The following is a 26,011-nucleotide window of genomic DNA, read 5'->3' as shown; positions in this document are numbered from 1 at the left end:
TGGCATAAATAGTGCACATAAACTGTCAGCAAACGTAATTGTTTTCATTGAACTAAAACTACAAGCCCTGCTTAATCTAAGCCAGTGTTTCCCAAAGTGTGGTACGCGTACCCACTGGGGTAGGGGAAGAGTTTGGTGGGGGTACGCACTGCAGCTGCGCCTGGTGTAACATGGATTAATACGACATCAATAAATCTTGAAAAATAAATATAAGGAGTGTACTTTAACTAACTGTAACTACCTAGTTACAAATACAACATGTGTATCCAGTTTTATCAGAGAAAGTCCTGAAATACATCTGGCCTTTTCCAGCTTCATATCTATGTGAAGTTGCTTTTTCAGCATTTGTAGACATTAAGTCAAAAAAAGGAACAGGCTTTTGGATCTGTGGGTCTATTCTATGCTTATCGACCGCTAAAGTGATAAAGTGAAAAATATTATCAAACTTAGGGTAGGTTTGTATCAAAATATTAGCACTTATTGTAACAATTACACGAAGCTGGTTTTTATTGTTGCAATAAGTGCTATATTTTAACAGCACCTATCTTGCTGCTGTTAAAATATCGCACTTATTGCAACAATAAAAACCGGCTTCGTGTAATTGTTACAATAAGTGCTAATATTTTGATACAAACCTACCCTAAGTTTGATACTATTTATCAATTTAGTGTTCGATAAGTATAGAATAGACCCACTGGAACCGCATCTCAGATTAAAATTAATAACCATGAAACCAAATTACGATGATCAGAATTCTGTCCTTGATTGACTATTTTCAAAATTTGTTTGCTGCTGACTTCCTGTAAAATGTAAACCGACAAGAACCGTGTTTTATTTAGACATGAATTTTATGTCAGTATTATACGACCCAAAGAGGTTGGACAGTCTTTAATATATGGCCATATATTTCCGATACAACATATTTCACGGTGAAGTATGATACGGCGAACTGCATACGTACAAGTTTCCGGACAGGGGGTCTGACTATTAGTGGGCCATGGTTTACTTACGGTGTGCTTGCGAGAACAAAATTTCGATTTTGCTGTGCAGGGTGTAGGTACATGGCCATATAACAAAAAAAACCACACATACAATTTACTCTGTTGCACGACTCAAGATTTTCAAATCAGATAACCCTAGCCATTGATGGGAAGTTTCATGTTGGCAAACATGAAGAATACGATGTCAGTTTAGACACAACATAAAATGTAATTAATTACAGTTTTTTTAATTCCATTATCAATTTCATGATATAAAGTTTAAAAAAATCGATTGCCGGTTGTAAAAAGGTGGTTTTATCGACGATGGATTTATAGTTATAAATTAATCTAATATAGTATAGAACCTTAGTAGTAGAAGAACTCCTAACCCTTATAATATAAAACGATTTGGCGCCGGGACAACTGGGCGCCACGCAATCGATTGAAATTCGAAAACGTCTAGACATGTGTGAATTATAGGTACTTTTTAAATAATTAAGTATATCTTTAATATTATTATTTATATTTTCAATTATTATATTATTATTTAATACCTGTAATATGATTATGATGATATGCAGTAATGATTTGATTGTGCATATGTTTAAGTTCCAACGAGAAGAGAATTATTTTATTATTATTTGCAACCTCAGTAAAAAAACATTCTGTCAAGAGCAAAATGAATTAAAACCACAAAGTTGTAGATAGAAACTGATTAAAATTCCTTGTCTATTTTCTGTATAAAATCGTACAGAATGTCTATTTATTTCATTCGACAGTGCGGCGCCCAGTTGTCCCATTCCCACTGCGCATGAATTGCATAGGGTAAATTTAATTATTTTTACCGTTATTATTTACGACTGCTCTTACATGCAGTCTATTGCATCGTTTTCTCTCGCTTTAATTACGTCATATTATTTTCTGTCAAAACTAACGAACTTCACGCTTATGTGGTATGTTTATACGTATCTATCGCGCAAAAACATTTAATTTAGTGTACCTATATACATACTAAACAAAATTACGCCGCGGGCGATTTTTTTAAATGTAGGACAAGGAACAAAAACGGCGTCTCTTATCGTCATAATAGGTGGCGACCTAAATAATTATCATACCTTTCTGGGGTCAATTTACCCTTTGAGTAGGGTGTCCAAATTTACGCTTGGACACCCTACTCAAAGGGTAAATTGACCCCAGATTGTGTAAATGTGTAAAATTCAAAATTTAATGAATTTTTTTTCATAAAATTAATTTCTACTAATGAAGACAATATAATTATGAATACGTGTATTAATTAAGGCGCTAAGTACCAAAAAATAAAAACTGACATTTTTATAGAAAAATGTTCTACATACCAACGCCAATAACTATAGTCTAAGTGCCTCAAGCAAGTCAAAAAAATACAGCAAAATAATTAAACCTGTCAACGTTGTAAGTCCGTTGGCGTGTTTTATTTATAATGGTGTAAGTAGCACTGTAAGTAGTGGTCAACGGCATTCAATATAAAATAGCTGACGATGGTGTGTTGACACTTGCGAGTTCTTAATACTTAAAATTATAGAAGCTGCCGTGATTGCTTCACACTGTAAAACTACATTTTTCAAAAGGTCTGCTTCATGAAATTTTACTGCAATGACTCGGTATTTTGTAACTACAAGCAATACTACTTTTTGGTACTTAGAGTCTTATTTAATACACGTATTCATATTATTTTTTAAATTCGTAGTTGTATATTTTAAAATAAGCAATTATTTCATTTGTAATAAATTATATTTCCAGGTTCCACAATTATTCTGTTTAAATCAATCTGTAGTAAGATGAAACAATTGAAACCTCAACCATAATAATAATTTTTCTACTCCATTTTGTAACTTGAAATATTGGATGCATTTAAAAATAAACTATATTAGATTATCAACAGAGATACCAGTACCTTCTCGTAATATTGAAAAATGTAAATCACAGTCCCGTATTTACAATTCTCAAATTTGGACACCCTACTTTCAGTAGTCTATTCATAACATAATTCTTAACACCACAAAACGTCACACAAATCTTAATTGTATTTTCCCAGAAATGTTCTTTTTGGATTTAAGATACACTGGTCCTCGATTTCATTGTGAGATATCCAGTATGAAAATGATCATTATGATCAGCATGACCAGTATGATCATTATGCCCTTGTATATTAGATATAGCCAAAAACTAAATATAAAAAAAAAAAATCCATGAATCAACCGTAAATCAGAAAAATGTACCATTGAGTGATCACTAAAAAAAATAGGGGCACCATACAGCAGTGATAGACAAGCGATTGAAACGTGTTATGAATTTATAAACAAAACAACGTCATATATAAAAAAATAGTATATATACAAATGCTAGTAAAACCTTTTAATTAACATGTTAAAAAATCTAAAACTCAAGATCTATATTTCGCGAGCCTAATACTACAAGGTTCTAAGTGGTCGTCCTTGAAAAAACAAACTCAACAATGAAGTAGTATTCTAAGCTGCCACATTGTTACTTTTGTTTCGTCAAGGACAAACACTTAGAACCTTGTAGTTCTCCACTCGCGATTTCTCTATTTCGCTATAATATATTATAGCCAATTATTTCAGTTTTAAGTAAATGTCGGTAAAAGCATAACGCGTTCCAATATATTATTATTGTCTAATGAAATGCTGAGAATTGAACTGAGACAACTGCGCCGGTGACCAAGTTGATAAGATTTGTAAAGTCAAATATGCGATTGTAAATATTCCACGATCTTATTATCTTCTCTTATTATTGATTTTCACTACTATTCCATGACACAATACCGATATTTCTTTACGTTTATTGATGTTTTTAGCGTCAGAAAGAAGATAAGTCAATCCAAAACATTCAAATTTAATTATATACCTACAGTTACTATGAAAATAATAATTACAATTTAGTCACCATAATCAGTGCTCGAAATGGAAAAGTTTACGAACCGGAGCGCTCGACTAATTTCTGTAGATGTTACCATAGTCATCAAATTTTATGTATATTTTATAAAAAAAATAAGCGTGTTGTATTTTTTGTTATATGGCCTATCTAGCTCAGGTCGTAAAATTATTTTTTCCACGAGGCGGAGCGATAATTTTACTGATTTCATGAACAGGAACGGCGCTCCGGTGCGTTCAGATCCATTTCGAGCCCTGACCATAATATTCATGGGATATACTCAAATCTATTCATACAGAGCAGTTATATATTGTATGAATCTTGTTTAACGCATGAGTGGTGATGTAAAAACCGATTATTTTCCAATTATACATTACTTTTACTTATTTAATTCTCAATCAAAGCAATATCCTAATATTGACCTATCAAGTTTGAATAGTATACAGTTCTGTTTATATTCAAAACTAACAAATTTAATGTCATCACTGCAGTAGTGACCCCACCCCGATGAAAAAGTAAAACAGAATTAGTAAAACAAAACTCACTTGACAGGAGTCGACTTAGTCCTCGCTTGCAGCACGTTCCTCTTCACCACTTGCCAGTTCTTCTTGACACCGTGATCGTTATCCTTCTCCGAAAGAACATCGTTATTATTAATATTCTTCACGATCTTCAAGTTGGGAGTAGATTTAAAAATAGCTCTACTGCTGGTTTTACTATCAGAAGAACTTCCACTCCTGAACCTTAAAAAGCTAGATGAAATCTTAGCCTCCTTCGGTTCTGTATGATTCTTTCTTACAAAGGGTAATAAGGAAATTTTTGAAGTCTTACTAACTACAGGCACAATTGTTTCCGTTTGTGTAGTCGTATTAGGCACTGTAGAATTCTGGAATTCTAAATTTGGAGAAGATTTAACATCTAGAATTCTCTCTTCTCTACGATCTGTCACATTATTGACAGATGGTTCTTTTGCAATTCTTTTTTCTTGCCCAAACTTACTAAATCCTGGTTGTCTCAATTCATGTGCTTGCAAATTTGGAGTGGATTTGACTTCTATTATTGTCTTTCGTTCTTCTCTTTCGTCAATTATTTGTTTTACATTTTTTTTTGTCTGTCCAAACCGACTGAATCCAAACTGTTTCAATTTGGATTCCTTTTGCACAACAACATCTGCTTCACAGCTTGTTCCCGAGTTTGCTTTCAAACCCGTCTCTTTGGGTATCGCGGTGGTAGTTTTCGGTGACAGGTTCGCACTCAGCGGTCTTTTTACCAGCTTAGTATAGTTGGAATTGGGAACAGGAATGGCTTTCGACTTGGAACTTATTGTTCCTCTGTAAACGGATGAAGTCGGGTTACCAGAAGCTGGTCGTCCGGTCCGGTCGGTTGTTGGCTCCTTGTGCAGCGAAGGAAGAGATCTGGCGCTGGTTCTGTAAAAAAAAATAATCCACTTTACAAATATATTTCAGGAGGAAGGGGATTGTTTGGATATAATCTTATTTTTAAATATACAAAAACAATTTATTACATAACTAACATTATATATATATATATATATATATATATATAATCAACTCTTCCCGTTGTTTGTTGATCGTGTAAGAAGTTAGAAGAGGTGTTGATCCACCTTTATAGCCATTTATCTTCGTTGAAATAGAATACGTCTGCGCGAATTGACAACATCGCTTCAATAGTTTCCTAGGTTGCCAGTTTGCCACTAATTCCAGTCGATGTACTCGCCATAAAAATATGCTCAAATTGTTCTAGAAACGGCCATTTTTCTAACAAAGATTGCCATTTTGTTGCTCTATTTATATCCTCAAAGCTGAACTAATGTTGGTCCAGAAGTTAATATATATTATGTATTTGGTAAGAAGGTTGGCATTTTGTGGCTTTATTTATATTCTCACAAAACCAAACTAAAGATGATCCAGAAATGAATATATTTATTATGTATCTGGTATGAAGGTTGACATTTCGTGGCTCTATTTATATTCTCACAAAACCAAACTAAAGATGATCCAGAATGGAATGTGTGTGTAGTAGGTAGACAACAACAAAATAAATTGGTAACTAGACACTTTTATTGCGACGACCGAAAGAATGCAGTAACAATAATATGAACTTTGCTAATCAGAAATTGATGGTACCTACCTAATTGTGAGTAGTGGAAGGCGATTTGAAAAAAATACATGCGTGACTAGTTCTTATCTCGTATCTTTAGTTGATATTGCAATAAATGCCAATGTGTTAATTTGTAGGTGTGTATCTCATGAAACAATATGCGCAAATTTTGATCCACCATAAATAGTGCACACTAAATTCTGTTAAACAAATTATTTTCAAAGTGAATAGGGTAGATTGGTATGGGTGGACAGTAGCGAAGGGTGGAGGTAGGATGTTAATATCCGCCATAAATAGCGCATATTATTTTTTCTTAAACAAATTGTTAGTTGAAGTGTAGCGAAGGTTGGAGGAAGGCTGTTATAATCCACCATAAATAGTGCACACCAGTAGCGATGGGTGGAGGTAGGCTGTCAAATCCACCACAAACAGTGCACACTAAATTCTGTTAAACTCATTGTTCTAAATATAAATAGAGTCGACTGATATGTGTTGACACCAGTAGCGAGGAGTGGAAGTAGGCTGTTAATATCCACCATAAATAGCGCACATAAAGTTTTGTTAAACCAATTGTTCTAAATATGAATACGGTAGACTGCTATGAGTTGACACCATTAGCGAAGGTTGGAGGTAGGCTGCTTATATCCGCCATAAATAGCGCACATTAATTTTTCCTAAACTTATTGTTAGTTGTAGTGTAGCGAAGGTTGAAGGTAGGCTGTTAAAATCCACCATAAATAGTGCACACCAATAGCGATGGGTGAAGGTAGGCTGTCAAACTCCACCATAAATAGGACATTAATTTTTGTAAAACTAATAACTATTCTAAATATGAATACGGTAGACTAATATGGGTTGACACCATTAGCGAAGGGTAGAGGTAGGCTGTTAATATCCGCCATAAATAGCGCACATTAATTTTTCCTAAACTAATTGTTAGTTGTAGTGTAGCGAAGGTTGGATGTAGGCTGTTAAAATCCACCATAAATAGTGCACACCAATAGCGATGGGTGAAGGTAGGCTGTCAAATTCCACCATAAATAGGACATATTAATTTTCGTTAAACTAATAACTATTCTAAATATGAATACGGTAGACAAATATGGGTTGACACCATTAGCGAAGGGTGGAGGTAGGCTGTTAAAATCTACCATAAATAGTGCACACTAAATTTTGTTAAACAAATAACCGTTCTAAATATGAATACCGTAGACTGATATAGGTTGACACCATTAGCGAAAGGTGGAGGTAGGCTGTTAATATTCGTCAAAAATAGCGCACATTAATTTTTCCTAAACTATTTTATAGTTGTAGTGTAGCGAAGGTTAGATGTAGGCTGTTAAAATCCATCATAAATAGTGCACACCAATAGCGATGGGTGAAGGTAGGCTGTCAAAATCAATCATAAGAAGGACATTAATTTTTGTTAAACTAATAACTATTCTAAATATGAATACGGTAGACTAATATGGGTTGACACCATAAGCGAATGGTAGAGGTAGGCTTTTAATATCCGCCATAAATAGCGCACATTAATTTTTCCTTAACTAATTGTTTGTTGTAGTGTAGCAAAGGTTGGATGTAGGCTGTTAAAATCCACCATAAATAGTGCACACCAATAGCGATGGGTGAAGGTAGGCTGTCAAATTCCACCATAATTAGGACATATTAATTTTTGTTAAACTAATAACTATTCTAAATATGAATACCGTAGACTGATATGGGTTAACACCATTAGCGAAGGGTGGAGGTAGGTTGTTAATATCCGCCATAAATAACGCACATTATTTTTCCTTAACTAATTGTTAGTTGTAGTGTAGCGAAGGTTGGATATAGGCTGTTGAAATCCACCATAAATAGTGCACACCAAAAGCGATGGGTGAAGGTAGGCTGTCAAAATTCCACCATAAATAGGACATTAATTTTTGTTAAACTAATAACTATTCTAAAGATGAATACGGTAGACTAATATGGGTTGACACCATAAGCGAAGGGTGGAGGTAGGCTGTTAATATCCTCCATAAATAGCGCACATTGATTTTTCCTAAACTAATTGTTTGTTGTAGTGAAGCGATGGGTGAAGGTAGGCTGTCAAATTCCACCATAAATAGGACATTAATTTTTGTTAAACTAATAACTATTCTAAATATGAATACGGTAGACTAATATGGGTTGACACCATTAGCGAAGGGTGGAGGTAGGCTGTTAAAATCCACCATAAATAGTGCACACTAAATTTTGTTAAACAAATAACCGTTCTAAATATGAATACCGTAGACTGATATAGGTTGACACCATTAGCGAAGGGTGGAGGTAGGCTGTTAATATTCGTCATAAATAGCGCACATTAATTTTTCCTAAACTATTTTATAGTTGTAGTGTAGCGAAGGTTAGATGTAGGCTGTTAAAATCCATCATAAATAGTGCACACCAATAGAGATGGGTGAAGGTAGGCTGTCAAAATCAATCATAAAGAGGACATTAATTTTTGTTAAACTAATAACTATTCTAAATATGAATACAGTAGACTAATATGGGTTGAAACCATTAGCGAAGGGTGGAGGTAGGCTTTTAATATCCGCCATAAATAGCGCACATTATTTTTCCTAAACTAATTGTTAGTTGTAGTGTAGCAAAGGTTGGATGTAGGCTGTTAAAATCCACCATAAATAGTGCACACCAATAGCGATGGGTGAAGGTAGGCTGGCAAATTCCACCATAAATAGGACATATTAATTTTTGTTAAACTAATGACTATTCTAAATATGAATACCGTAGACTGATATGGGTTGACACCATTACCGAGGGTGGAGGTAGGCTGGTTATATCCGCCATAAATAGCGCACATTAATTTTTCCTAAACTAATTGTTATTTGTAGTGTAGCGAAGGTTAGATAAAGGCTATTAAAATCCACCATAAATAGTGCACACCAATAGCGATGGGTGAAGGTAGGCTGTCAAATTCCACCATAATTAGGACATATTAATTTTTATTAAACTAATAACTATTCTAAATATGAATACGGTAGACTAATATGGGTTGACACCATTAGCGAAGGGTTGAAGTAGGCCGTTAATATCCACCATAAATAGCGCACATTAATTTTTCCTAAACTATTTTATAGTTGTAGTGTAGCGAAGGTTAGATGTAGGCTGTTAAAATCCATCATAAATAGTGCACACCAATAGAGATGGGTGAAGGTAGGCTGTCAAAATCAATCATAAAGACGACATTAATTTTTGTTAAACTAATAACTATTCTAAATATGAATACAGTAGACTAATATGGGTTGAAACCATTAGCGAAGGGTGGAGGTAGGCTTTTAATATCCGCCATAAATAGCGCACATTAATTTTTCCTAAACTAATTGTTAGTTGTAGTGTAGCAAAGGTTGGATGTAGGCTGTTAAAATCCACCATAAATAGTGCACACCAATAGCGATGGGTGAAGGTAGGCTGTCAAATTCCACCATAATTAGGACATATTAATTTTTGTTAAACTAATAACTATTCTAAATATGAATACCGTAGACTGATATGGGTTGACACCATTAGCGAAGGGTGGAGGTAGGCTGTTATTATCCGCTATAAAAAGCGCACATTAATTTTTCCTAAACTAATTGTTAGTTGTAGTGTAGCGAAGGTTGGATGTAGGCTGTTAAAATCCACCATAAATAGTGCACACCAATAGCGATGGGTGAAGGTAGGCTGGCAAATTCCACCATAAATAGGACATATTAATTTTTGTTAAACTAATGACTATTCTAAATATGAATACCGTAGACTGATATGGGTTGACACCATTACCGAGGGTGGAGGTAGGCTGGTTATATCCGCCATAAATAGCGCACATTAATTTTTCCTAAACTAATTGTTATTTGTAGTGTAGCGAAGGTTGGATAAAGGCTATTAAAATCCACCATAAATAGTGCACACCAATAGCGATGGGTGAAGGTAGGCTGTCAAATTCCACCATAATTAGGACATATTAATTTTTGTTAAACTAATAACTATTCTAAATATGAATACGGTAGACTAATATGGGTTGACACCATTAGCGAAGGGTGGAGGTAGTCTGGTTATATCCACCATAAATAGCGCACATTATTTTTCCTAAACTAAGTGTTAGTTGTAGTGTAGCGAAGGTTGGATGAAGGCTGTTAAAATCCACCATAAATAGTGCACACCAATAGCGATGGGTTAAGGTAGGCTGTCAAATTCCACTATAAATAGGAAATATTATTTTTGCTAAACTTATAACTATTCTAAATATGAACACGGTAGACTAATATGGGTTGACACTATTAGCGAAGGGTGGAGGTAGGCTGGTTATATTCGCCATAAATAGCGCACATTTATTTTTCCTCAACTAATTGTTAGTTGTAGTGTAGCGAAGGTTGGATGAAGGCTTTTAAAATCCACCATAAATAGTGCACACCAATAGCGATGGGTTAAGGTAGGCTGTCAAATGCCACTATAAATAGGACATATAATTTTTGTTAAACTAATAACTATTCTAAATATGAACACGGTAGACTAATATGGGTTGACACCATTAGCGAAGGGTGGAGGTAGGCTGGTTATATCCGCCATAAATAGCGCACATTTATTTTTCCTCAACTAATTGTTAGTTGTAGTGTAGCGAAGGTTGGATGAAGGCTTTTAAAATCCACCATAAATAGAGCACACCAATAGCGATGGGTTAAGGTAGGCTGTCAAATTCCACTATAAATAGGACATATTATTTTTGTTAAACTAATAACTATTCTAAATATGAATACGGTAGACTAATATGGGTTGACACCATTAGCGAAGGGTGGAGGTAGGCTGGTTATATCCGCCATAAATAGCGCACATTAATTTTTCCTCAACTAATTGTTAGTTGTAGTGTAGCGAAGGTTGGATGAAGGCTTTTAAAATCCACCATTAATAGTGCACACCAGTAGCGATGGGTGGAGGTAGCCTGTCAAAATCCACCATAAACAGTGCACACTAAATTCTGTTAAACTAATTGTTTTAAATATAAATAGGGTCGACTTATATGGGTTGACACCAGTAGCGAAGAGTGGAGGTAGGCTGTTAATAACCACTATAAATAGCGCACATTAAATTTTGTTAAACCAATAATTGCTCTAAATATGAATACGGTAGAGTGATGTTGGTTGACACCAGTAGCGAAGGGTGAAGGTAGGCTGTTAATATCCACCATAAATAGGGCATATTAATTTTTGTTAAACTAATAACTGTTCTAAATATGAATACGGTATACTGATATGGGTTGACACCATTAGCGAAGAGTGGAGGTAGGCTGTTAAAATCCACTATAAATAGTGCACCCTGAATTTTGTTAAACTAAATATATGTAAATAGTGCACATTAAATTTTGTTAAATAATTGTTCTTAATATAAATAGGGTAGACTGATGTGGCTTGACGCCAGTAGCGGAGGGTGGAGATAGACTTTAAAATCCACCATAAATAGTGCACACTAAATTCTGTTAAACTAATAACTGTTATGAATATGAATATGGTCAACGGATATGGGTTGACACCATTAGCGAAGGGTGGAAATAGGCTGTTAATATCCGCCATAAATAGCGCTTATTATTATTTTTTTAAACTTATTGTTAGTTGTAGTGTAGCGAAGGATGGAGGTAGGCTGTTAAAATCCACCATAAATAATGCACACCAGTAGCGATGGGTGGAGGTAGGCTGTTAAAATCCGCTATAAATAGTGCACACTAAATGTTGTTAACCTAATTGTTCTAAATATAAATTAGGTAGACTGATGATGGTTGATGTCAGTACCGAAGTGTGGAGGTAAGCTATTAACATCCACCATAAATAGTACACACTGAATATTGTTAAACTAATTGTTCTAAATATAAATAGGGTAGGCCTATATGGGTTGACACTAGTGCGAAGAGTGGAGGTAGGTTGTTAAGATTCAACGTAAATAATGCACAGTAAAATTTGTCAGTGAAACTTATCTGTTTTAAAAATTTAACTAAGAATACAATTTGCAGATGGAGGTGGTTAGATTTTAAATTTCAATGAGACCCTGCCTAAATGAAACCATAATAGTTTAAGTATGCTATGGGAGATCCGACAAAAATATTGCACACATTTTCAGTCATATTTACTATTTGTTTTCGTAGAATTCAGAATACATATTAGGAACAGATGGTGCTTGTTAGTTCATTTCAATCAGGTTTAATTCATTACACCCTGCCTAAACTAAACCATAATCGATAAAAAAATATTCTTCTATCTATAAAATAGGTAAGTTTCTAAAATTATGTATGGTTTAATTTTATATGTCTTATGGATAAACTAATATTTTCTACTAAAACCTACTATGGCTTGGATTAGGTAGGGTTTAATTAAATTTTAAAAACTAACCAACACTGTCTACACGTTGTTTTAGTTCAATGAATACAAATACGTTTGACTGGCAAAGTTTAGTCTTAACTATTTATGTCGGATCTTAACAGTATACTTCCACTCTTCGCCACCGGTGTATTATCAGAATATGTTTAAGTTGTACATATAGTACGTACCTTTCTATAAAGTTTAAAACGTCAATTATATCCAAAATGAATTAAATAAATGCAGTTATCCAGTTATTTAGGGTAGGTATATTTATATAATTAACGTGTTATTTCAATGTGATAATTAAAGGGTAATTAAAAGTTCAGCAGTGATTGTGTTTGGTGTTTTGGTGACCCCGAGTTGTTGGAGCGATTGTCTATCAAAAAGTGGACCCAATCAATTTAAATGTTTGTTAATACAACGAAAATACAAAATGGGTTGGGCGAATGGCTAACAAGTTAAAACCATTCTTCGTAAAAGGTCTGTTAATGAAATCTCTATTCTGTTTAGCCCAATGTGTTGCAGTTTGGAGCAAAAATGTTATTTATTTTAGCTACCTACTGTATTTCGTTTACAAAGTAACACATACATACTTTATAAATATGCGCGTTTCATTTACGTTAGAAAATTATATGCATATTATGATACATAATGTAACTGTAAATTAGAGCTGAAAGTCTGGAAATCACATATTCAATATTTTCCAGGAGAGCAGTTTTAACCAAAAACAAATCAATCAACAAAACAAAAAAATCAGTCTAATGTCTACAAATGAAACTTTTCAGATATCTCTGATTATTTTGCTAAATTAGTAAATTGTAAAGGCCATTCAAGGTTAGACTTTTTTTAATTATTTAATTCATAATTGGGAAATTATCTTCAGCTGCTCTAAGTTGTCTTTTGTATAATTTCTATACTAAGACTTGGGCTTTTGAATATGTAATAAAACGATAAAATAATATCATTTAAAATTATATTTTTGTAATAATAATCATCATAGGTATATTTTAAGCCATTACACACAATGCAAATATAAAAATAATAAAAAATAACAAAACACTTGTGTAATATTGTATAAATTTGATTTATTTTGATTTGCAGAATTTTTTTGCATTATAAAGTTTAGGTATAGGACATATTATTGTATTGTGCTTTCAACCAAAATGTTTTGTCTCCACGGACATAATATCAGATATCGGATTATAATATTTTATTCAATAAAAATACTTCACTCAAGAGGTGTGAAATCGTCAATACTGTGAACAATATCAACGTACCTATTGGGAATTTATTAGCTTTCTTTTGTAGAAACTTTAACTATTGCTTAGCAGTGGTATTGGCAAACACTTTTATAAATCCATCGATTCATGTTCATTTGAATTAAGCATAGTAATCCATTAGTAATTTTGAGAGATGGTGTCAAAGAAGAAAGATTTTCTGTAAGTGCAAGTTATCAGTAGACGTAAAAACAAGCTTTAGTATTATAAAACAAAAAAATAAAAATAAGTTCGGACTACGTAGAATCTGATAATTCTTTTCAGTATCATTGCAATGAGCAATGTAGTCTTGTCATTCAAATCGCTAGTCTGCATCGAAGTTGAGATGCTAGCTACAAATTAAATTCACCATTCACCACTATAGAAAGACAAAGGTGTATGATATTATATAATATAGAATCAAGCCTTGATTAATCAAACTTGTATAACATAGTAAACCATCCTTATTGATTAGTTCGAGAAATATTACACCATTTTTTTAGGTTGGTTATTAGTATTAGCATTATCTGTAAACAAAAGTTAGGAACATGATAATAAACGAATGATTGAAAATGTAGGAATTCTTGGCGATAACTTACCTTTATTAAGTTTTTCCCTCACTTCCCGAATAAGGGATGCCCTTCTTGAAATAATATTGTTTGAGACTGGCAAAGGGTGGAGGCAGGCTGTTAAAATCTGACATAAATAGTGGACACTAAGCTTTGCCAGCCATACGAAAGAATTTGTTTCCATTAATTGTCAGATAGTGGTAGTTAGTTTTGAAAAAAATAATTAAACTCTGCGTAACCAAGCCAAATAATATTTGATTGTAGTTTAATTTTTAAACCTTCAACAGACTACAATATTCGACGAGGCGGGTGTTAGCCAATAATGCAGTCCAAGTGTCACTTCAGCATTCCTAATCTATTTTAAAAAAATACTCCCTCGCATTCGGACTAAAACTCCGTATATTGGACTTCCGCACTTTTGCAAGTCTTTTTGCTATAGCTCAAAGCAAAAATGACTTAAAATGGACATCCACTCTTTCAGGTCTAAAGTATAAATTGGTCTACCGTCGTTTAAGAAGTATGTATTTCGAAAACCATGTGACATTGGACTCCCAAAATTTCAGCATTAAAAGAACGTGAATACACTGCAATTGTACTGCAGTGCAATTTACCTAAAAACGATAAAAAAATTATTTCCGCACTTTCATTTTTCAGGTTTTCATTTTAGACAAAGCCTAATTCTGAAAAATGTTTTTTTTTTAAATTTTTATAGGTATCGCTTAAACTTTATAGTGGTTTTGTAAGCGGACATCAAAATCTATTCATAGCTAGCTCAATTGATACTAATGTAGTAAAGGATAACCCGGTCAATGATGAGAATATCGTAATAGATCTTTGGGTTTCCCCCGTGTGTACTTCCTTCTTTCCTCGACGTTTCGGGCTCATTGCAGAAGCCATTATCATGCATTATCTACAACGAGCCCTAAACGCCGGGGAAAGAAGGAAGAAGTACACACGGTTGAAACCCAAAAATCTATTACGATAAAAAAACAACCATGAAAGTCTCAAACATTAATGATGAGAATAATTTACAGTTTATCAATTATTAGAACCTTCTTAACTGTATCCATTTCTCGAATAACAATTAATTATAATTATTTACACTATTTCCAAAATACTTTTAAATTATGTCTATATATTAAACCCAAAAGCATTTTATTTATACAAGTTTAAAGCCAAAACCCTTATGTATAGAATTTTTTATTAGCTAGGATCATTATTTTCCTCAATCCATGGTTCAAAGCCATTCACAGCGTGCGGGTGACTTAGTTTAGTCAGACATAGGTATTTACTTATAAATATTATCAATTCAAAATAACAATATAGTATACACAAGGAATTGTAAATATAATGTAATTACTATTTATTTACAATATAATATATTAGTGTTTTAATTTCGGTTAACCTACAATATTCATGTCGAACAATCATACGTTATTGTACCTACTTATGATGATGAAATTATATTTTTTAATCAATATAGAATACACACAAGGTTTTTTATTATAGAAATAACATTATTTTGAAAAATCTCAGAAACATACACGTTGGAATAAATCGTAGCAGACAAAGGGTTACGGCAAGAAATCTGCAATTCGGTCGGGAAATCCCTTTTGTTTTTTTTCAAATGCTATTTTATCGCGGTGAACTCCCGTACGCGCGTTTTATAATTAGAATAACATACTATCGTCGTCAATTTTCTACAAACACGTATCTCAGTTTTGAGTTATTTGATGCAGTGAATTCAGAACTTGAATACGTACATATTCCACGAACACTTACCTATCTCAAAACATACTTTATTTATAAACTAATAGATTGAAGCAATGACAAAAAACTCGTATCACAATACAAGACTTTTATAAATATTATAAACTCGTATCCTGAGTTAGGTGTTTGTAACTATACAGAATACTGAACTCCGACAGATGATTATACAGAAGCACTTTCTCGTCAAGATACGTGTTTACTGCAGTAATATTGTGGAATGACTCACAGTAAATTTGCAAAGCATTCTCGTATCTCCGACAATATGACTGATCGGTCGAAAGTATAGTGCGATAGATTGAAGAAACATAACATTTTTTTTCAGGAAAATATCTGTAACTATTCTAAATGGATATTTCATAGAAGAAAATTTATTTCTGAATTAAAAACTGAGTGAATAAAGTTTTTATTTGCCTCTCCTGAAAAGTTGTGTTTTTTGAGATACGTGTTTGTAGAAAATTAACGACAATATAGATATTAGATCTATTAGGTAGGTACATGATTATTATTCTAACTCGAAATATGACGCCGTATCAAGGCGCTGAAACATTCTCGCCGAACTTCAAAACCAATGGCAATGATAATGAATGAATAATGATACTTTGAGCAATAATGAAAAAAAAATGAGGTGAGTAATTATATTCATTAATTAAATTAAATACGTATTGTTATTTATTTCAAACAATATCTCAAACACACTTATTCACCAGACTGTCAATGAAACACACGATCCCTCCACTTAAGGTGACGCATCAGTGAAACGCCAAATAATTTTCAACTGTACGCGCGACGAAATTTTGTACTTGCTTCGCATTCATTGAGAGAACGTGGAGTGAGACACACGTCACTTTGCTGCGTGATGGCGACGGGCCAATTAATTCTAAAATCGTGTAAAGATGACTAAAAACTTTACCCATTTACTTTAAAAAGAAAACATGTCAATGAATATATTATTATTGTTACTAATAGAATAATAAACAGAACATAAAATGGACGTATGTTGGATTTATATGAGAAATAATATTTCGTTTGACAGGCGTCATTTTCACCCGCGACCCGCAATCCGCACATCGCCTAGTAACGATCTTTTTAGACCGTGCCTCAACTAATGCATGGCCTTAAGAAGTATCTACCTAGCAGTGGCGAAGGTCAGAGGTAGGCTGTTAAGATCCGCCATAAATGGTGCAGACTAAACTTTGTCAGTCATACGTATTTGTTTTCATTGATTAAAATAAGACTAAAATTTACAGATGGTGTTGGTTAAGTTGTTTTTAAAGTTCAGTTATAGGTGCCCTGCGAAAACCAAGCCATAATAGAGAATAGTCAAAAAATACTCGTATATCTATAAAATATTTAAAATCATGCAATTAAAATCATAAATAACTTTTAATATTAATGATAGAATAATATTTTTTCTATTATAGGTTGGTTTAGGCGGAGCTTAATAAATTTAAAAAATTAATCAACAATATCTGTAATATGTTTTCTTAATCCAACGAAAACAAATAAGTATGAATGAAAAAATGTGCATAATTTTTTCGTATCACCCAAAGTATACTAAAGCTTTTATTTTGTTAACTGTCAATGCATGGTAAAACTGCATTGTATTGTTGTTTTTAAAAAAAAATTGTAGTACTTATTCCACTTTAATAAATAAATTTGGACCGGTTTCGTCCGCCTCAGAGGGACATTTTGAAACTCAGTGGAATAAGTACTTACTACAAAAAAATGTTGTATTTTATTAAATCAAACAACTATACTAAAGCTATTATGATTTGGTTTGGGTAGGGTTTAATTGTTTTTAAAAACAACCAACACCATCTGTAAATTGTAGACTTAATTCAATAAAAAAAAAACGTCTACGCCTGATCTCTGACACAAGTGAAAACAATGACTTTGAAGAAGAAGAAAAAGTACCGAAGAGAAGGAAAAAGGTACACTTGAAATGGACAGAAGAAGAAATTCAAATTGTGAAAAAATATTTTAAAGAAAAAAAATCCAGGAAAAGCAAAATGCTTAGAAGTTTTGAAGAAAGAACCTACACTACATAAACGCTCCTGGGAGCAGTTAAATACTTATGTCAATAACATTTACAAAAACAAATTAAAATAAAGCTTGATTATAATAATATTTTATGTTCTATGACAATGTAGTAAGTAGGTAATTGCTGTTTTTTTACCATTATAATAAGTATTATATTCTTAACGGCTATCTAAAAAATAATGTTGATTAAAACAAATAAGTTAGTACCTATAAACAAAATTTATCAGTTTTCATCTTGGCAAGTCTAGTTACATGCGATAATTTTTCAACAACATTTCCTTTTTAAGTCCAGTTACAATTATAAATTATAAATTTGTGTATCATACATACAGAGTCTTGGATTCTTAATTATTGGTCTTATCTATTGTCTTCAATAAAAATATGTTAATAAGTGTTTACCTGCTTAATTATTGTAGTTATAAGCATAAACATGTTGTATACAACCACTTAATAATAATATTTTTTATGATGAAGAATATAATGCTAATAAATAAAGTTATACAAATTTTGTGTCGATTGATTCATTGGTTTTATTTTAATTTTATGGTTCCTTGAAATGTCCGAGCTGTCATAAAAGCGGACCATTTTTGATAAATGGGTCATAAAACTCATTAAACATAAACAATTATTAGGTGTTATACCTACTGCCGACCTTTTTGTAGACAAGAAATGATTTGTAAGCACAATTTAATGTTTTGGCTATTTTTTACTCCTACCCACTTTCACTTAGTTCTATTAATATGTGCACAAAAATTATTGTTTAACAAACCTCTTAGACATTAAAAAAATATTATTACTTAACTATTAATAATACAACTGAGTGTATTTCTTAATAAACAGCATATTATTTATATAGGTACCTAGTACTTAACATTATTGCTCCAGTCCGGAACACATTGGCTGCACAGAATGGAGATTATCCACAAACATTTAACGAATAATGAATATTACTACTTGTTAGCCAATCTTGGTCTTTACGTTGGATTAACACACATTTAAAAAACAAAATGTATTTTTTGTCCAGTCACGGAATTGAACCCATTTTTTACATACAACCACTCTACCAAGTCAGCTACCATGGGTGTATTATAGTGGCGAGGGGTAGAGGTAGGCTTTAAGAGTTGACATAAATAGTGCACAGTAAACTTTGTCAGTCAAACGTATTTGTTTTAATTATTTAACTAAGAATACAAATTGCAGATGGTGCTGGTCAGATTTTAAAATTCAATTAAACCCTGCCAAAACCAAACCATAATAGTTTAATTATGCTATGGGCTATCCGACAAAAATACTGCAGTTTTTCAGTCATACATGTTTGTTTACGTTGAATACAGAATCGGTACATATCGCCTGTTTAGAACCAATCTATTCTAGCTCACATGTTTAAGTTTCTGTGTCAATGTAGGTAGATCACAGATTCATTACAATAATGTAATATTAAAGGTTAGTTGTTAGGTTAATTAAGGTTAACCTAACAAATAATCCAGTTTATCGGCTATTTTCAAAATGCGTTTTCCGCTGTATTCCGTATAACCGAACAGTACCATTGGAGTTGTTCTGTAATACGTAATAATTTGTATGGAATGTATTGAATATTAAAAACCACAGAAAAGATAATAAAAAGTAACAAACACTATCTACACTTTGTAGTCTTAGTTCAATGAAAACAAATACGTATGACTAACAAAGTTTAATGTGCACTATTTATGGCTGATCTTAACAGCCTATCTCCACCCTTCGCTACTAGTGTCAACCCACATCACGCTCCCCTATTTATATTTAAGTAGTACTTAGATACAATTATTTTTACAAAATTATTATCAAGTGATCGGGATATTTTTACAGCTCTTAAAGGGCCGTCCATCCTATGATATCACATGATTGGGGCTATTTTTTAGCCCCCTTCCCCCATTGTCACAACCTTTTATCACACTGTCCATATGACGAGTATTTTTTACTATTATCTATTATGTTTTGGTTTAGGCAGGGTTTATTTGATTTTTAAAAACTAACCAAAAGGTAGGTACCATCTGTAATTATTTGTATTCTTGGTTCAATGAAAACAAATAAAAATGACTGACAAAGTGTGCATTATTTTTTCAAATCTTTAAAGCCTACCTCCAATTATGGTTTGGTATATGCATGGTTTAATTGAATTTTAAAAACTTACCATCACTATGTGCAATTTGTATTATTTGTTCAATTAATACAAATAAGCATGACTGACAAAGTTTATTGTGTACTATTTATGTCTAAACTTAACAGCCCACCTCCACCTTACATCAGTCTACCCTATTCATATTTAGAACAATTAGTTTAACAGATTTTAGTGTACTATATTTATGGCGGATTTAACAGCCTATCTCGACCCATCGCTACCGGTGTGCACTATTTATGGTGGATTTTAACAGCCTACCTCAAACCTTCGCTACACTATAACTAACAATTATTAGTTTAGGAAAAGTTAATATGCGCTATTTCTGGTGAATTTTACAGCCTACATTCACCCTTCGCTATTGGTGTCAACCTACATCAGTCTACCCTATTTATAAGGTATTTATATTTATAGGGTATATTTCAGAACAATTAGTTTAACAGAAGTTAGTGTGCACTATTTATGGCGGATTTTAATAGCCAATTTTCACAATTCGCTACTGCTGTCAACTCATATCAGTCTACCCTATTCATATTTAGAACAATTACTTAAACAATATTTAATTGTGCTCTTTATGGCGGATAATAACAGCCTACCTCCACCCTTCCCGACTGGTGTCGACCTACATCAGTCTACCCTATAAATATTTAGAATAATTAGTTTAACAGAATTTAGTGTGCACTATTTATGGCTGATTTTAACAGCCTACCACCACACATCAATACTGGTGTGCAATATTTACGGTGGATTTCAACAGCCTACCTCCACCCTTCCCGACTGGTGTCCACCAACATCAGTCTACCCTATTTATATTTAGAACAATTAGTTTAACAAAATTTATTGTGCACTATTTCTGGTGGATTTTAACAGCCTACCTCTACGCTTCGCTTCTGGTGTCAACTCATATCAGTCTACCCTATTCATATTTAGAACAATAACTTTAACAATATTTAATGTGTGCTATTTATGGCGGATAATAACAGCCTATCTCCACCCTTTGCGACTGGTGTCGACCAACATCAGTCTACCCTATTCATATTTAGAACAATTAGTTTAACAGAATTTAATGTGTACTATTTCTGGTGGATTTTAACAGCTTACCTCCACCTTTCGCTACTGGTGTCAACCTACATCAGTCTAGGCTATTTATATACAGAACAATTAGTTTCACAAAAGTTAGTGTGCACTATTTATGACGGAATTAACAGCCTACTTCCACCCTTCGCTTCTGGTGTCAACTCATATCAGTCTACCCTATTCATATTTGGAAGAATTAGTTTAACAAAATTTAGTGTGTACTATTCAGGGTGGATTTAACGGCCTACCTCCACCCTCTGCTACTGGTGTCAACCCACATTCATATACCTTATTTATATTTAGAACAATTAGTTTAACAGAATTTAGTGTGCACTATTTATGGCAGATTTTAACAGCCTACCACCACACATCGCTACTGGTGTGCACTGTTTACGGAGGATTTTAACAGCCTACCTCCACCCTTTGCTACTCGTGTCCACCAACATCAGTCTACCCTATTTATATTTAGAACGATTAGTTTAACAAAATTTAATGTGCACTATTTCTGGTGGATTTTAACAACCTACCTTCACCTTTCGCTATTGGTGTCAACCCACATCAGTCTACACTATTTATAGGGTATTTATATTTATAGGGTATATTTCAGAACAATTAGTTTAACAGAAGTTAGTATGCACTATTTATGGCGGATTTTAACAGCCTACCTTCACCCTTCGCTACTGCTGTCAACTCATATTAGTCTACCCTATTCATATTTAGAACAATTACTTTAACAATATTTAATTGTGCTGTTTATGGAGGATAATAACAGCCTACCTCCACCCTTTGTGACTGGTGTCGACCTACATCAGTCTATCCTATTCATATTTAGAACAATTAGTTTAACATAATTTAGTGTGCACTATTTATGGCTGATTTTAACAGCCCACCACCACCCTTCACTTCTAGTGTCAACTCATATCAGTCTACTCTATTCATATTTAGAACAATTGCTTTAACAATATTTAATGTGTGCTATTTATGGCGGATAATAACAGCCTACCTCCACCCTTCGCGATTGGTGTCGACTTACATCAGTCTACCCTATTCATATTTAGAACAATTAGTTTAACAGATTTTAGTGTACTATATTTATGGCGGATTTTAACAGCCTATCTCGACCCATCGCCACCGGTGTGCACTATTTATGGTGGATTTTAACAGCCTACCTCAAACCTTCGCTACATTATAACTAACAATTATTAGTTTAGGAAAAGTTAATATGCGCTATTTATGGCGGATATTAACAGCCTTTCTCCACCCTTTGCTACTGTTGTCCACCCATATCAATCTACCCTATTTACATTTAAAACAATTTATTACCTATTTATATTTAGAAAAATTATTAGTTAAAAAAAGATTGTGTGCACTATTTATTTATGGCGGATTTTGACAGCCTACCTCCACCCATCGCTATTGGTGTGCACTGTTTATGGTGGATTTTGACAGCCTACTTTCACCCTTCGCTACTGCTGTCAACTCATATCAGTCTACCCTTTTCATATTTAGAACAATTACTTTAACAATATTTAATTGTGCTGTTTATGGAGGATAATAACAGCCTACCTCCACCCTTTGTGACAGGTGTCGACCTACATCAGTCTACCCTATTCATATTTAGAACAATTAGTTTAACAGAATTTAGTGTGCACCATTCATGGCTGATTTTAACAGCCCACCTCCACCCTTCGCTTCTAGTGTCAACTCATATCAGTCTACTCTATTCATATTTAGAACAATTATTTCAACAATATTTAATGTTTGCTATTTATGGTGGATAATAACAGCCTACCTCCACCCTTCGCAACTGATGTCGACCTACATCAGTCTACCCTATTCATATTTAGAACAATTAGTTTAACAGACTTTAGTGTACACTATTCATGGCGGATTTTAACAGCCTACCTCGACCCATCGCTACCAGTGTGCACTATTTATGGTGGATTTTAACAGCCTACCTGAAACCATCGCTACACCATAACTAACAATTATTAGTTTAGGAAAAGTTAATATGCGCTATTTATGGCGGATATTAACAGCCTTTCTCCGCCCTTCGCTACTGTTGTCCACCCATATCAATCTACCCTATTTACATTCAAAACAATTTGTTACCTATTTATATTTAGAAAAATTATTAGTTAAAAAAAAATTGTGTGCACTATTTATGGCGGATTTTGACAGCCTACCTCCACCCATCGCTATTGGTGTGCACTCTTTATGGTGGATTTTAACAGCCTACCTCGACCCATCGCTACCGGTGTGCAATATTTACGGTGGATTTTAACAGCCTACCTCCACCCTTAGCTACTGTTGTCAATCCACATCAGTCTACCGTATTTGTATTAAGAACAATTTATTATTAGTTAACAAAATTGAGTGTGCACTATTTGTGGCTAATTTTAACAGCCTACTTCCACCATTCTCTACTGGTGTCAACCTACATCAGTCTACTTTATTTATATTTAGAACAATTATTAGTTAATATAATATGTCCTATTTATGTCGGATTTTTACAGCCTACCTCCGCCCTTCGCTACTCGTGTCAACCCACATCAGCCTTTCCCATTTATTCTTAGAACAATTACCAAGTCAAATTATCAAGTAAACTGTAAGGGGCCGTTCATATACGACGTCACATGATTTTAGCTATTTTAGCACCCCCCCCCCCCCCCGCCTATCGTCACAACCTTTACCACTCTGTTTTTATTATGTCCTCCTCCGCCACATTCGTCAGAAATCATCACATTATAATAAATTAGACCCCTTCTAGAGCGTGACATAATATATGGATGACCCCTGATAGAATAAATCTCAGCGAAGATTCTCTTGAAAATTGCAATCGCAAATATCTATTTATTAGTTGCGCGGTTGTATTGATTTCATTAGAGTGCAAATCATAAAAATGTTCTTGAACGAATCTTTTAGGAGTAAACAAATGCGTCACATGCATTCAAACCAATGCCGAACAAGAAGCCCTCTGATTGGTTCATTCAAATTGGATCAACAGAAGCTAAAAGAGTAAAATGTATATGGGAGGGGAAAATGGGCGGGGCTTCTATTAATAGATCGAGACTTTTGTTGCTCCAAATGGATCAATTTCGTATGTCATCTTTGGCAATGGAGCAACAAATCAGGGTAGATCAACAATTACAAAATGTTCAACAAATACCTGGTGTGCCGTCGCGTAAGATCAACTTAGAACGAGAAGAGATATCTATATATATGTATATATACAATATTTATATATTTATTTTCTAAACAATATTAAATTTATCATTTTAGTGTACAAATATTCACGATAAACTCGAGAAACATGTTGATTTGGTAAGTTTTCACAAATATTTATCAATCTGTTCTTATTTCATGTTTTTAAGGGATTCATTTTATTCCAAAAATAGCTGGTCTACAAGTGTCCACATAGTAAACATTGGCTGGCAGTGATAAGGTTAATAAAAATATTATTGAAACATTATTTTTTGTTTATATTCTCTACTACCATCTATCAATATAAAGTAAAAGCTTAAATATTTATTAACTTAAAAAATTTGCCGCTAGATGTCAGTAATACGAAAACTAATAAAAATAATATCCAAAATATTTTTAATGTAATCAAAAAGTTGGAATAAAATTATTTAACCTTTATGTGAGATTTGTAAAATAATAAGGCAAATATACACTAACTATTTCTACAAGAATATCAATGAAGTTGCTATTGTAAGCACGATATACGTATTACTGATTCAGAATTATGTGATTTTGTATTATATAAAATAGGGTATAGTAATTTATTATAATTTCGATCATATTACATAAATCGAAAACGCCCACTATCACTAGGAATAAAGGTAATATTATTAAATTCGTATTAAATATATACATACTGAGAATATCATGAATTAAAATAATCATCTGTAGTGTTCGGAAATACACTTTGTAGTGTCATACAACAAGTACAATTAATATTGAATGCCTCTACTTGTATATTATAAATTCTAACAACAATATAATATTTCCATAAACATGACAAATTACTTGACGCAGTAATAAATAAACCAAGAACACAACATGGATCATAACATCATAAGTAATGGCAATTTGTTGATCGAATCATGCTGCTTAAATTACGTATACCAGTAGGTCTATTCTTAACGGTTATCACTTTAGCACGTTTCAGTTATTATCAATGTCACAAAATAAGACGGAAGGTATTCTATACACCGAACGGTTATCGGCGGCTATCTCTAGTTCGTAATACGGTGAAAATTGAGGTTGTTGTGTCAAATTTGGATATGTTTGTACTGCCGAGCCTAAGCGGATAAGTCAGAACACAAGTGGATAAAGCCGAACCAGAGCCATCTAGTCGGTTATGTTGACAAGTCAGACATGTCAACATAACCTACAATTTTATTAGTCATGTCACTACGATTGCAGTAAAACAGTCGGTCTTGAATCTCAATTCTCAATATGTAAAATTGACGTAATCTGTCTCGTTCTCAAAGTTAGCGCGGCCAAGAGAGGGGCTGTTAAAGATTACACCTTTTGACAGACTTTTTTACATAATTAACTGCCAGAATACGTAAAGTGATAAATGTGATATATTTATCACAAGTAGCTGTTTTTGGATGTTAAGTGATATGTTAGAACAGACCTGCAGCAGGCTTATGCTAACATATATCGCTTAATTATCACAATCCGATCAATATCTTGTTTATAAGTGGATAAATTTCTGCTGACAGTATTA

At 33.3% G+C, this 26,011-nt stretch overlaps 1 protein-coding gene across 2 annotated transcripts in view; it reads right to left on the bottom strand.

Annotated features, from left to right (window-relative positions):
• Nucleotides 1-26,011, bottom strand: part of spdi (sperm antigen with calponin homology and coiled-coil domains split discs) — a 179,299-nt gene that overhangs the window by 135,806 nt on the left and 17,482 nt on the right. For both annotated transcript variants that reach the window (XM_085950770.1, XM_085950771.1), the window contains exon 4: nt 4,457-5,338. In XM_085950770.1, the coding sequence (XP_085806896.1) occupies nt 4,457-5,338 (882 nt within the window). The remainder of the gene's footprint in view (nt 1-4,456; nt 5,339-26,011) is intronic.

Source organism: Rhyacophila brunnea, unplaced genomic scaffold, assembly GCF_057557595.1.
Source record: "Rhyacophila brunnea isolate RB1 unplaced genomic scaffold, BYU_Rbru_1.0 scaffold_23, whole genome shotgun sequence".
NCBI lineage: Eukaryota > Metazoa > Arthropoda > Insecta > Trichoptera > Rhyacophilidae > Rhyacophila > Rhyacophila brunnea.
Note: the sequence above shows the minus strand (reverse complement) of the source record. Positions and strands in the feature narration are given on the sequence as shown.